At 45.6% G+C, this 13530-nt stretch overlaps 1 protein-coding gene across 1 annotated transcript in view; it reads left to right on the forward strand.

Moving 5' to 3' along the window:
- The first annotated feature begins 820 nt into the window (after nucleotides 1-820).
- rasgrf1 (Ras protein specific guanine nucleotide releasing factor 1) overlaps nucleotides 821-13530 on the forward strand; it is a 69897-nt gene continuing 57187 nt past the window's right edge. The window contains exon 1 of the mRNA XM_066684838.1: nucleotides 821-1236. Within this exon, the coding sequence (XP_066540935.1) occupies nucleotides 961-1236 (276 nt within the window). The 5' untranslated portion in view covers nucleotides 821-960. The remainder of the gene's footprint in view (nucleotides 1237-13530) is intronic.

Consider the following 13530-nt stretch of genomic DNA (forward strand, 5'->3'; position numbering starts at 1 on the left):
CGCCCAAACAACTCAGCGTCTCTGTGATTCTGAGAGGAGGAGGAGGAGGGGGGGGGGGGGTGGAGAGAGTGAGAGAGAGAAAGAATATGTAGAAAGTGTGTGAGAGAAAGAGAAATGGAATATAAAGAGAATGAGAGAAGATGAAACATGGAGCAAAAGAGAGAATAAAGTGAGAAATGTAGAGAGTGTGAGAGGCAGAGGGAAATAGAGAAAGAAAACACGAGTGTGAGTGAGAGAAAGTGAGGGGAGGAAATATGGAGAGAGAGAGAGAGAGAGAGAGAGAGAGAGAGAGAAGATGAAATAAGGAGCAAGAGAGAGAAAAGCATGAGATGTAGTGAGAGAGAACATGTAGAGTGTGTGTGTTTGAGAGAAATACATGAAGTGTCACAGAGAGAGAGAGAGAGAGAGAGAGTGTGTGTGTGTGAGAGAGAGAGAGAGAGAGAGTCACGTGATTCGACTCTGCCAACCTTCCCCGCAGCTCATATGCTGGAGCGCTTTCACATGCGCGCGCCACGGACGCAGCACAGAAGCCCTGCTGCGTTCTCATCTCTCTCTCTCTCTCTCTCTCTGTGAAGCCTTCCTCTTCTCTCTCTCACTCTCTCTTTCCCTCTGGGGTTCTTCTCCGCGTGAACGCGCGTCTGGAGCCCTGTATGATGGTCGTGGTTCCTATAGCTCGTGCCTCGCTGCGCTTCGCCGTCCTCCTCTTCCTCCTCAGCCCCGTCGTCGTTCGCTCCTAAAGCCCCGCGAGCGCGCGCCTGCCTGCCTGTGCATTTTTGGGCGGAGAGGGTTTTTTTTGGGTGGGGGGCGGTGGTGAGGGGGAGAGGGAGGACGTGGACGGTTCCCTCTCTCTCTCGCGCTCTCCCTCTCTCTGTAAGAAGATGTAAGGGAGGACACGCTGCTTCTGTTGCCTCCCACCCTCTCTCTCTCGTTCTCTCCATCTCTCCATCGTCCAGCAGAAACATGCAGAAGGGGATTCGCCTGAACGACGGCCATGTCACCTACCTGGGTCTCCTGGCCAAGAAGGACGGCACGCGCCGCGGCTGCCTGAGCAAGAAGAGCTCGGACAACACCAAATGGCACAGCAAGTGGTTCGCGCTGCTGCAGAACATGCTCTTCTACTTCGAGAGCGAGTCCAGCTCGCGGCCCTCGGGCCTCTACCTGTTGGAGGGCTGCGTGTGCGACCGGGCGCCGTCGCCCAAACCCTCGCTCTCCGCCAAGGAGTGCTTGGAGAAGCAGGTAAGGAGAAGGACCACAGCGCTGGGCTCCTGCTGTCTGTCTTTCCGTTCAGCTCTGCCGTATAACGCAGTGCACGCGGTGCAGGTTTGGACACACCTGGTCCAATGACGTGCGCAGGTAGGCTGGTTGTGGATGCACGCTCACTCTGCTCACCTGTGGTCTGTGCGAGCACCTGTTTTCAGGTCGCAGACCACCCTTAAACACCCCCTGGTAGACAGTTCTCGTATATCATAGAGGTGGCTGCGGGGGGAGGTTGACTTGAACTGATGCTGTTGTGTTGTTGTGTGTTAAAGAAAAGTGCACGCCTTTTGGCTGAGGGGGTCTTGTAGTTTCATAAGCTTTTGCTTGGAGCTGAGTAGATAGATCTTTATGGCATGTTTGGGGGGTGTTTCACATTCCTGAGTATATTCTTGGAGCACTTAAGTCAGCATAAGACAAGCCCACGTGGAATATGCAGCATATATGTGCCATATATATATATAAAAGGTTATGTGAGATCCCAAACCTGCTGTATCAAGCAAAAAAGGGGTCATGCACATGTTCATGCTAATCACTAACGTATTTAGTATAATAGCCTACATTCCTCACGTCTTTTCCACGCGGGAGGCTGTGTTACATAATGTGCACAAAGGCTGACGAACGAATTAGCCACATTTAAGTGCACTCGCTAGCTCTGTTGCTGTTGTTTTTGTTGTTTTCTGCACCATTGTGTACTCAAGGGAGATATCGTCACGTTAAATGTCATAATTAGCCATTTTGAGACCACTTTTACCTCAGGTTATTTTTTTTTAAGGCCAAAACACTTTGCTAACGCTAACCAGAACAGGTTTGAAGTATTTACCTCACGTTTGAAGCATAATTTCGCCCAAAAACAAAGTGTTAAATCGAGGTTGTTTTCCCCTCAGGAGAGAACATCTCGAGAAGGTACTTTATGAACCCAAGTGGCGCCCTCTTGCGACAAACCCATGCAAAAAACGCTCTATTGATTCAATTCCCGCCTTGATATTAATAGCATCCTACCTTGGCAACTGCGCCTTCCAACCGTGTTTGTTAGCATGCTAGCGTCTCAACGCTAACTCTTCGGTCAAATGTGATTTTGTGTTGTAAAACCATTACATATAACCACTTTTTGACCTTGTGTAATTATTAAAAATATATATTTTTATTTGTAAAACATATTAACTCAGGCTCATGCTGTTATAATCCCCATTCTATTTATTGATTAAACCCCTAACATATCTGTTTGTTCATATCAGAATTACTATGAATTATTTTACCGAACAAGTCACAGCATGCCTTTAAATTGGGTTAGATGTAAACTTTCACCCAGTATATTTGGATTTAATCAAATTAAAGGTTGTCTCACAGTGAAATTAATTGTGAAAATAAAAGTGAAATTAGTCCTGCCTTTTTCTCCACCATGTACTTCACCTGCCATATCAGCTGATAGGAAAAAAGATAACCAAGGGCAAAGTTGGAGGTCCATGGAGATGGTTTAACAGAAATTTAAGCAAAATGTCACATTTTATTTACCGTTCATGGTCCAAGTTTCTTCATTTTTTCTTTTGTTATAATTTTTAAATCTGATTAGAAAATAATTCTAATCCAAGCAGTGTCAACATATGTAGTGTAAACATTTTATATCAGGCTGACTCATTATTGTACCTGTCATAGTTGTTGATAATATCTACAGTCAGTTGGTGCTGCCTATTTTAAGCCAGAGGACCGATATATACTCGCTCTCTGGGAATTCCAACATACAAAAACACAAAACATTTCTTTACCAAGTCTCATCTCCCATGGTATCATCTCTGCTACTTACTCCTCGACTCCAGTGCTGCCCGTGTGTCTTATGATGCCTCTGTGTCTCTGAGCCTGCTAGCCTTGTCGTTAGCTTCACTGTCGTAGCCTGGGATATAAGTCCCAAACCAAGTACCTAGGCAAAAGGTAACATGAGGTAACATATCACATCATGTAAACCATTGCCTCCACTCCGTACCTTTCCAACAGGGCACTGAGCATCCGGTCTTAAACTGAGTTCTTCTTATGTGTCTGACTAGCTGCCCCTATAGCACTCCCCTGTGTGTGGGGTCTTTCAAATGCTTAGCCCTTCTCTGCTGAGAATGCCAGCGTTTGGCCTGCAAGGAACTGTCCACGTAAGGGAAATGTCAACATCGAAGCCTTACACTGCTGATGGCGGGGAGTCTGTTATGTGTTGTTGGCTTCCATAAGCCACCGGAAATCCCTGAGGTACGTCTCACCTCACCACTGTAACTCTCATAAAGGCTCACTGCTTCTGTCAGCTTTGCAGTTGACAACACATCTCTGTTCTCCATTGTTTTTAAAAAATAGTTTAATTTAGCATGCTAACTGTGACATGTAGCTACGTCTGTGACATATGAGTCCATGGCTGTATGAATCTGTGTTTTTGACACTCACTCTAATTTTAAATTAGAAAGACTCAGTCATGGTGCTGGCTGTTCATTTCCCTCAGGACACGTCTTCTGGCATAAACACCACCACATTAACACACGCTAACATGGAGCAGCTGTGGCCTAATGGTTAGAGAATTGGGCTTGGGTCTGGAAGGTTGCCAGGTTGATGCCCACAACCAGCAGGAACATTTACACACTTAAAAATTATGTTACTAGAAGGGTTCTTTATTAAATTAAACAATTCTGTATAGAAGTTTTGGCATGAATGAAGGGTTCTTTGTATCATTAAAGGGCTCTTCAGATGGATGGAAAAACGTCTATTTAATAGCACCTTTTAGAAAAGGGTTCTATATGGCACCATAAATGGTCCCTCTATTATTATGATGTCAAGCTTGTTACAATAGAGGAACTATTGGTGTTGTATAAAACCATTTATAGCACATTCATCATCAACCCAAAGAATTCTTTCCTGATGCAAAGAACCCTTTTTTATGCAAAATGTTCCTCAAGTGTTCAGGGTTCTATATAGAGACTATTCCTTTAATAAAGAACTCTTGTAGAATCGTCATTTTTAAGTGTGTACGACAAAGCACAATCTCCAAGTGTGTGTTTGCTGCTCCTAATCACTAGTGTGTTTCTGTGTGTGTGTGTGTGTTTGTTTTCAGTACCACGGATGAGTTAAATGCAGAGGTCAGATTATGTTGTACTATTGTACAATGACCATAAAGCACAATTTCATATTTAACAAGTGTAAAAAGCTCTCTCACACACACACACACACACACAAACAAAGATAAACACTGGATTCAACCTGGAGGATGTTCTAACACTTTTTTAACTTCATCCTGTTTTTAACATGTTTGAGATAATGACATGATAAAATAATTAAGCAATAACAGGAGTGAGGAGTGTTTTATTTTATTAACTGCTATTACTAGATGATCTTAGCCGGTATTTGGTGAACAGAAGAAATGTCAGACAGCACTAAGGGAATGTGCTAAAAATTTCTGCGTTATATTCGTTTAACTGCATTTGCAACGCTACAAATAAATGTAATGTTCCTATGTAAAGTTAATCCGAGCAAATTCATTGTAATTTCATAACCTTCACTCATGATAGAAGTCTCTAGTTCTACAATTTCAGACTGTAACCTGTTGCTCTGCATAGAGGACGACTGACACACACTGTGCAGCGACAGATGAGGGTAGATACAAATACTAATCTTAAAAGAACTTATTTTTTTTTTGTCTTAAAACAGTTGGATCCAATTATTTGGCATTGTTATAAGATCCTAATCATAACTAAAGTCCAGCAGCTCCTCTGATATCACTGCAGACTGGTGCAGAGCGGCGCTAGTCGCCTGGGAGTGAAGCGCTGCTCTGTTTTATTTGTGTTCTGATGAAGTATCAGGGTCTTGAAGGTCGTCCCGTGTCGTAGGGGGAGATTTAACCACTGCGCCCTGTAACTCAGCTCCAAAGGGCGAGAGGACACTTGGAAAAATCGGGATTCGTTCCTAGTCTGTTTGTGTCCTAATCCAAGGATAGTATGAGTAGCGTCCCATCTCTTCTCAGTCCCATCTCCTTCCTCTGCTGGTTCAAGGTTGTTTTTTTTGTGGTAGTTGCAGGTTGAAGACAATCCGCAGTGACCGAGTCTGTTTATGAGGTCCGCAATTCAACGTGACTACAGGCTTTTCCTGTGAACAGCTGTCCCTGTGCTGATCAAGCAGCATGCGGCACAGGCTGTAGTGCTCTCTTCCTCCTGAATAACCCCGACAGATTACCCCCTCGAACACACACTGAGCCCTCGCTGTAACAATAACCAACGTCACTTTATCGCTTCCATTTGGAAATGTAAAGTGCTTAATAATGAAATACGACAGTGGTCAGTTTAAAGAAGGAATCAATCAGTTATCAATAAATCCATTATCCATTAATCACCGCTGTCGCCGAGGGTTGGATTTCTGACATTGATAAGGTACGCTGCCAAATTGACAATGACAAATATCTGTGTAGTACCCTGTCAAATACAGAAACACAGAAAAAAAAATTATTTACTCCTGTGTCCTGCTTTGGTCCAAACCCCACAGCAGTGTTCACCCCCTGTGTAAACAGCCCCTGTTCAGAACGCCCGCTTTCAGCACCTGTTCCTTTAAATGATAATGAGCCGCTCGCTGTTCACCCCGACCCCGAGCGCACAGCAGTGAGGAGCGAGGAGCAGAAGCTTTTTTTAGCTGTTTTCACTCTGTTCTCTTTCTTCTCCGTTTTTACTCAGTGCTCTTATTTCTCCGCGCTCGTTGTGTCTGTATCACTGTGTTTAACCTCGTCTTTGCGCTCGCACATAAACACGGGTCCAACGCTGTGATTGGACAAACTCAGACGAGGGGGCGGGGCCATTCTAAAGTTTCTGTACTACATCAGAAGTGGAGCAGAATCCGAACAGTTTGTTTTTGACTTGCGCAGAAAAGTGACTAGGGGGTCTTGTTTCATAGTGTGTGGGTTGGTGGGCTCCAGTTGGTTCAGTGTGGGATGTTGTCAGTAGTTGGTAATTTTCTGCACCGATTCTTCTGTACGTTTTGATAGACACTACTGATAGCTGGTGTCATGTATTATACATGAAACATTAGAGTTATAATCACTTTATTGGACACTGTGCTGCACACAGAGAAATTTGTTCTCCGCATTTAACCCAATATGTGCAGTGAAACACACATTTACACACACACTAGTGAACACTAGGTGGCAGTGAGCACACATGCTAGGAGAATGGGCAGCCCTAGCCGGCACCAGCGGAACAGTTGGGGGTGAGGTGCCTTGTCAAGTCATGACCTGCCGGCTCTGGGGATAGAACCAACAACCTTCCAGTTACATGCCCAGTTCCCTAACCACCAGGCAACAGCTGCCCCAAAACTTGCACACTCAGGAAACATGGTGGCCTTGTGTGGGGGACCCAGTTTGTGGAGAATAAACTGGTTCATTCAGGAGCGACAAATCAAACGTATAAGCCATAAACAACTGCTTTTGAAAAATGCGTTGTGCTGTGTTTTGGTGTTAATAATGAGTGTGCTCCAACATCTGGATTTATTTACGGCGTGATCAGGCTGTTCTACCCCGATTATTGTCCCTCTTTTTAATATATCTGCATTTGAGCCTGTGGTTCCTATGGCAACTCCTATTTGCATTAGAAAAAGAAGGCCAGCGCGCGAGGCAGCGGCAGAGGCGGCAGCCATGTAGCACTGCGACTCGCCTTCCTCATTAATACTAACGCTATTAGTGCTAAATTTGCCTCAGTGCAGTACCTCCGAGGGGTCATGCCCCATTTTTTAAAGAAAGCTCTCGTCTTTTTCTCGCTTCCTCTCTCTCTTTAGACAAGAGCTGCATTTTCTTCCTTGAGGTTCAAGGGAAGAGAGGGAGAAGTCGAGAGTCAGGGCTGCTGTTATTTCTGTCTCTTCTCCAACTCTGCAGCCAGGAACGTCTCCAGGAAAGGAGAAGAAATGGTGGAAGCAGAAGAGAGGAGGGAATAAGGGAAGAGAGAGAAAGTGGTAGAAGAATGACGTGATTAAGGAGAGGCTAAAGACATAGAAGAAGCCAAAGGGGAGAAAGAGGTAGAAGAAGAAAAGTAACAAGAAGTGGAAGGCAAAAGAGGTAGAGAATGTGAAAGTGGTAGAAGATGGAAATGAAGAAGAGGTAGAAGAAATAAGAAGGAGAAGGAGAAAAAGTCAGAAGGGAAAGGAAGAAAAAAAGTGGTACAGGAATTAGAAAAAGCAGTAGATGGAAAATAAGAACGAGGTATAGATGGAAGAGAGGAATGAAGACGGTGAGGAGGAAAAGCTGAAAGAGTGAGATGGATAAGGAGAAGTAGACAAGGCTGAAGAGGGAAATGAGGGACAGAGGTAGAACATGGAAATAAAGAAGAGGCAGAAAATTGAAATGATGAAAGGGAAATAAAGAAAAAGCCAGATAAGGGAAATAAAATAGAAGAAGAGGGACATAAATAAAAAGAGGCACAAGAGGAAAACTAAGAAAGAAAGGGAAGTGGGAAATGAAAGAAGATGAAGAAGCTGCGGAAAAGTGAACTGAAGAGGCAGAAGTAGAAAAGGGAAATGAAATACAGGGAAAGAGGCAGAAGAGATGTGAATCCACGTGTGATTCTGGGCTGACTCTGAGGCTGACAGGGGAATAAACTCAATGCTAATTTGCAGGAAGCACAGTTGAGAGGTGTGTTAGCAGCGGTCTGCGGACCCCTGCTCCTGGGCATTGGGTGGAACACTGGTTTTGTTTTAAAAGCTGCTTTTTTTCCAGGAAAAAGGCCCTGGTCACTGAGACACTGCAGATGGCTAAAAGCAGATTATGTAAAAGAACATGAATATTCTGAGAACCAGAGTTAGCCGTCCACTCCCTGATCTGCAGGAGACGCCGTGAAAGTAATTACACTTTATTGTCACTCACTCAGGATGCACTGATCAGGATTAGCACATGCTACGGCTAATAACTAGCTCCAGGCTCCTCACAATCCGACTCCTTTCACTCATCAGACTGCCAAAGTGTGAGCTGTTCTCTCTGTGCGATACTACAACATGAGCTGTTCTCTCTGTGCGATACTACAGCCTGAGCTGTTCTCTCTGTGCAATACTACAACCTGAGCTGTTCTCTCTGTGTGATACTACAACCTGAGCTGTTCACTCTGTGTGATACTACAACCTGAGCTGTTCACTCTGTGATACTACAACGGGAGCTGTTCTCTGTGTGATATTACAGCCTGAGCTGTGCCCTCTGTGCGATGCTACAGCCTGAGCTGTTCTCTCTGTGCAATACTACAACCTGAGCTGTTCTCTCTGTGTGATACTACAACCTGAGCTGTTCTCTCTGTGCGATACTACAACCTGAGCTCTTCTCTGTGCGATACTACAGCCTGAGCTGTTCTCTCTGTGCGATACTCCAGCCTGAGCTGTTCTCTCTGTGCGATACTACAACCTGAGCTGTTCACTCTGTGTGATACTACAGCCTGAGCTGTTCTCTCTGTGCGATACTACAACATGAGCTGTTCTCTCTGTGCGATACTACAGCCTGAGCTGTTCTCTCTGTGCAATACTACAACCTGAGCTGTTCTCTCGGTGTGATACTACAACGGGAGCTGTTCTCTGTGTGATATTACAGCCTGAGCTGTGCCCTCTGTGCGATGCTACAGCCTGAGCTGTTCTCTCTGTGCAATACTACAACCTGAGCTGTTCTCTCTGTGTGATACTACAACCTGAGCTGTTCTCTCTGTGCAATACTACAACCTGAGCTGTTCTCTCTGTGTGATACTACAACCTGAGCTGTTCTCTCTGTGCGATACTACAACCTGAGCTCTTCTCTGTGCGATACTACAGCCTGAGCTGTTCTCTCTGTGCGATACTTCAGCCTGAGCTGTTCTCTCTGTGCGATACTACAACCTGAGCTGTTCACTCTGTGTGATACTACAGCCTGAGCTGTTCTCTCTGTGCGATACTCCAGCCTGAGCTGCTCTCTCTGTGCGATACTAAAGCCTGAGCTGTTCTCTATGTGATACTGCGTGAGCTATTCTCTCTGTGCTATACTACAATGTGAGCTGTTCTCTCTGTGCGATAATACAACCTGAGCTGTTCTCTCTGTGCAATACTACAACCTGAGCCGTTCTCTTTGCGATATTACGTGAGCTATTCTCTCTGTGCTGTACTACAACGTGAGCTATTCTCTCTGTGCTGTACTACAACGTGAGCTGTTCTCTGTGCGATACTACATGAGCTATTCTCTCTGTGCAATACTACGTGAGCTGTTCTCTCTGTGGGATACTACAACCTGAGCTGTTCTCTCTGTGCAGTACTACATCAGTTGTTCTCTCTCTGCGATACTACAACCTGAGCGCTTCTCTGTGTGATACTACAACCTGAGCTGTTCTTTCTGTGCGATACTACAACTGAAGCTCTTCTCTGTGCTATACTACAACCTGAGCTGTTCTCTCTGTGCGATACTACAACATGCGCTGTTCTCTCTGTGAGATACTGCCACCTGAGCCGTTCTCTCGGTGCGATACGACAACCTGAGCTGTTCTCTGTGCGATACTACATGAGCTATTCTCTCTGTGCGATACTACGTGAGCTGTTCTTTCTGTGCGATACTACAACCTGAGCTGTTCTGTCTGTGCAGTACTACGTCAACTGTTCTCTCTGTGCAATACTACAACCTGAGCCCTTCTCTGTGCGATACTACAACCTGAGCTGTTTTCTCTGTGCGATACTACAACCTGAGCTGTTCTCTCTGTGCGATACTACAACCTAAGCTCCTCTCTGTGCGATACTACAACCTGAGCTCTTCTCTGTGCGATACTACAACCTGAGCTGTTCTCTCTGTGCGATACTACAACCTGAGCTCTTCTCTGTGCGATACTACAACCTGAGCTGTTCTCACTGTGCAAAACTGTGATGTGAGCTGTTCTCTCTATGAGATACTGCTGCATGGACTGTCCTCTCTGTGCTATATTGCAGTGTGAACTGTTCTCACTCAGCGATACTGCAGCATGAACTGATCTCACTGTGTGAAACTATGACATGAGCTGTTCTCTCTGTGAGATACTGCTGCGTAAACTGTTCTCACAATGCCATATTGCTGTGGCAACTTCTTACTGTGCAATGCTGTAGCATGAACTGTTCTCATGAACTGGTATGGTGCTGTTCTGATGGTGCAGCGTGGGCTGTTCTCACTGTTTGATATTACGGTGTGAGCTGTTCTCACTGTGCAGAACAGCTACCAAGCAAAGGAGAAATCCTTGGGGCTATTCCACAGACAGATTTCTCAGTTAGCCAGCTAAATTAAGTCAAACCTGTTGGACAGTCCTCAACTTTGGTTTTAAGTTAGCTGCCTAACTGAGAAACCCTGCTTTGTGGAATTTTTTGTGGACGTTTTGTTTGGCTCTCTGTTGGTCTCATGCCTCGTCCTGGTCATGTGTTTCTCCTGGGTGTGGTCTGTATCTGTGGTTACCTGTTTTTCTTGGTTTTTTCTAGAAACTCTCTTGTGTATAAAGGCCTTTGTCTCTGATGTGCCTTGGCTGTGCACTGTGCCTCTTCAGTTGTATCTTTGTTTTCGTCATGTAACCAATGTCAAATCAGACATAGACTTTAACATGTGTTACTGGGTCTGATCTATATCTGTTGTGTGGGCATGTGACATGAGAGTGAATGGTTAGATCTGATTTCACTTTTGGTCTTTACACATGCACTTGTGCTGTCACCCACAGCACCTGCAGCACAGCAAAACAACAGCAGAGGAAGAACTCAGGTTGTGTCCCAAATAGCACCACACTCCCTTCATAGTGCAAATCAGACTATAAAACTAAAATTACTACACACAAACAGCTCTAGTTCAACCCACTGGTATTCAGGCTCTACAGCTCTGCTCCTGGAAAAACAGCCACTTTAGCCGCATTCAGTCTCGTCAACATAATCCTTGTACGAATGAAGCCTGAAACAATCCTGAGTCCTGACGATGTCCTTCATCGTCAGGACTCAGGATTGTTTCAGGCTTCATTCAGATTGGTCAGTGCTGTTTATGGTCGAACACTAATTTGAACATGTATCTGCTTTGTACCTTCTATGACTCTGAAGACTGCAAAGGGCACCTTTAATGGCTTCATTATTTAATATTTCTATTACAGAATATGTCCATTTCTGGGTTTTTTGTGGAAGTTTGTGTGGCTGTTAAACACAGCTGTAATCCTCATTATACCGTTTCACTGCTCCATAGATCACTATCCAGTGTGACAGGGAGAGTTCAGCTGTGGGTGTTGAGGGAGGGAAAAGCACTGTTCCTACACTGTATACCAGGAAAAACAAACATTATTTGCTTCAAAATGTGTGTTTGTCATCTTTCTGGTTGCGGCAGCGCAGAGTAGCACCACTGTTGACCCCAGAAAAGAGTTTGTTATAAATTAGCGCTGATTAAGTTGAGAAGGACACACTGCTTATCGTCTCCCCAAACCAGACGAGCACTGGCCCGAGACTAGTGAGATCAGTTTACTCTTTTGTGAAAGGCGACAGGGAGGAAGCAGCTAAATTTGCAACGTATTTGGGAGCAGAACAGCGCTGTTCCTGGGGCTGAGCTGAAGAGGACATGTGAAATGAACAGGACACTGAGGGAGCAGTTCACTAACCACCATCACAAGCAGAACTCAAAACAGACAATAAACAGAGCAGCAGGGGGCACAGAGAAAACACACCACACTGCTCTCAGACAGTGACCCGAGGAGAGGAGCACCCCCAGAACCCAAGCCGCTGCAGCTGTGGGCAGAGACTCCACCTGCAGCGGCTTGGGTTCTGGGGGTGCTCCTCTCCTCGGGTCACTGTCTGAGAGCAGTGTGGTGTGTTTTCTCTGTGTCTGTGTGGGTTTCCTCCGGGGGCTTCGCTTTCCCCCCACAGTCCAAACACACAGACAGGTGGAGTGACTGTGTGAAACTGTCCACGGGTGAGTGAGTGTGTGTGTGATTGGGTGAGTGTGTGTGTGACTGGGTGAGTGTTTTAGTGACTCGGTGAATGTTTGAGTGACTGGGTGAGTGTGTGGGTGACTGGTGGAGTGTCTTGGAGAGTGTATGAAACTTTCCACAGTGTAAGTGACTGGGTGAGTGTGTGACTGACTGGCTGTGTGTATGTGTGTGTGAGTGATTGTGTGACTGGGTGAGTGACTGTGTGACTGGGTGAGTGTGTGAGTGACTGTGTGAGTGATTGCGTGAGTGTGTGAGTGACTGGGTGAGTGATTGTGTGACTGGGTGAGTGTGAGTGACTGGGTGAGTGATTGTGTGACTGTGAGTGACTGGGTGAGTGATTGTGTGACTGGGAGAGTGTGAGTGATTGTGTGACTGGGTGAGTGTGTGAGTGACTGGGTAAGTGATTGTGTGACTGGGAGAGTGTGAGTGATTGTGTGACTGGGTGAGTGTGTGAGTGATTGTGATTGTGAGTGACTGGGTAAGTGATTGTGTGACTGGGAGAGTGTGAGTGATTGTGTGACTGGGTGAGTGTGTGAGTAACTGATTGTGAGTGACTGGGTAAGTGATTGTGTGACTGGGAGAGTGTGAGTGATTGTGTGAGTGTGTGAGTGATTGTGAGTGACTGGGTAAGTGATTGTGTGACTGGGAGAGTGTGAGTGATTGTGTGACTGGGTGAGTGTGTGAGTAACTGTGATTGTGAGTGACTGTGTAAGTGATTGTGTGACTGGGAGAGTGTGAGTGATTGTGTGACTGGGTGAGTGTGTGAGTGATTGTGATTGTGAGTGACTGGGTAAGTGATTGTGTGACTGGGAGAGTGTGAGTGATTGTGTGACTGGGTGAGTGTGTGAGTAACTGTGATTGTGAGTGACTGTGTAAGTGATTGTGTGACTGGGAGAGTGTGAGTGATTGTGTGACTGGGTGAGTGTGAGTGATTGTGTGACTGGGTGAGTGTGTGAGTAACTGTGATTGTGAGTGACTGGGTAAGTGATTGTGTGACTGGGTGAGTGTGTGAGTAACTGTGATTGTGAGTGACTGGGTGAGTGACTGTGACTGGGAAAGTGTGAGTGATTGTGTGACTGGGAGAGTGTGAGTGATTGTGTGACTGGGTGAGTGTGTGAGTAACTGTGATTGTGAGTGACTGGGTAAGTGATTGTGTGACTGGGTGAGTGTGTGAGTAACTGTGATTGTGAGTGACTGTGACTGGGAAAGTGTGAGTGATTGTGTGACTGGGAGAGTGTGAGTGATTGTGTGACTGGGAGAGTGTGAGTGATTGTGTGACTGGGTGAGTGTGTGAGTGATTGTGTGACTGGGAGAGTGTGAGTGATTGTGTGACTGGGTGAGTGTGAGTGATTGTGTGACTAGGTGA

The sequence above is a fragment of the Hoplias malabaricus genome, chromosome 11 (genome assembly GCF_029633855.1).
Source record: "Hoplias malabaricus isolate fHopMal1 chromosome 11, fHopMal1.hap1, whole genome shotgun sequence".
NCBI lineage: Eukaryota > Metazoa > Chordata > Actinopteri > Characiformes > Erythrinidae > Hoplias > Hoplias malabaricus.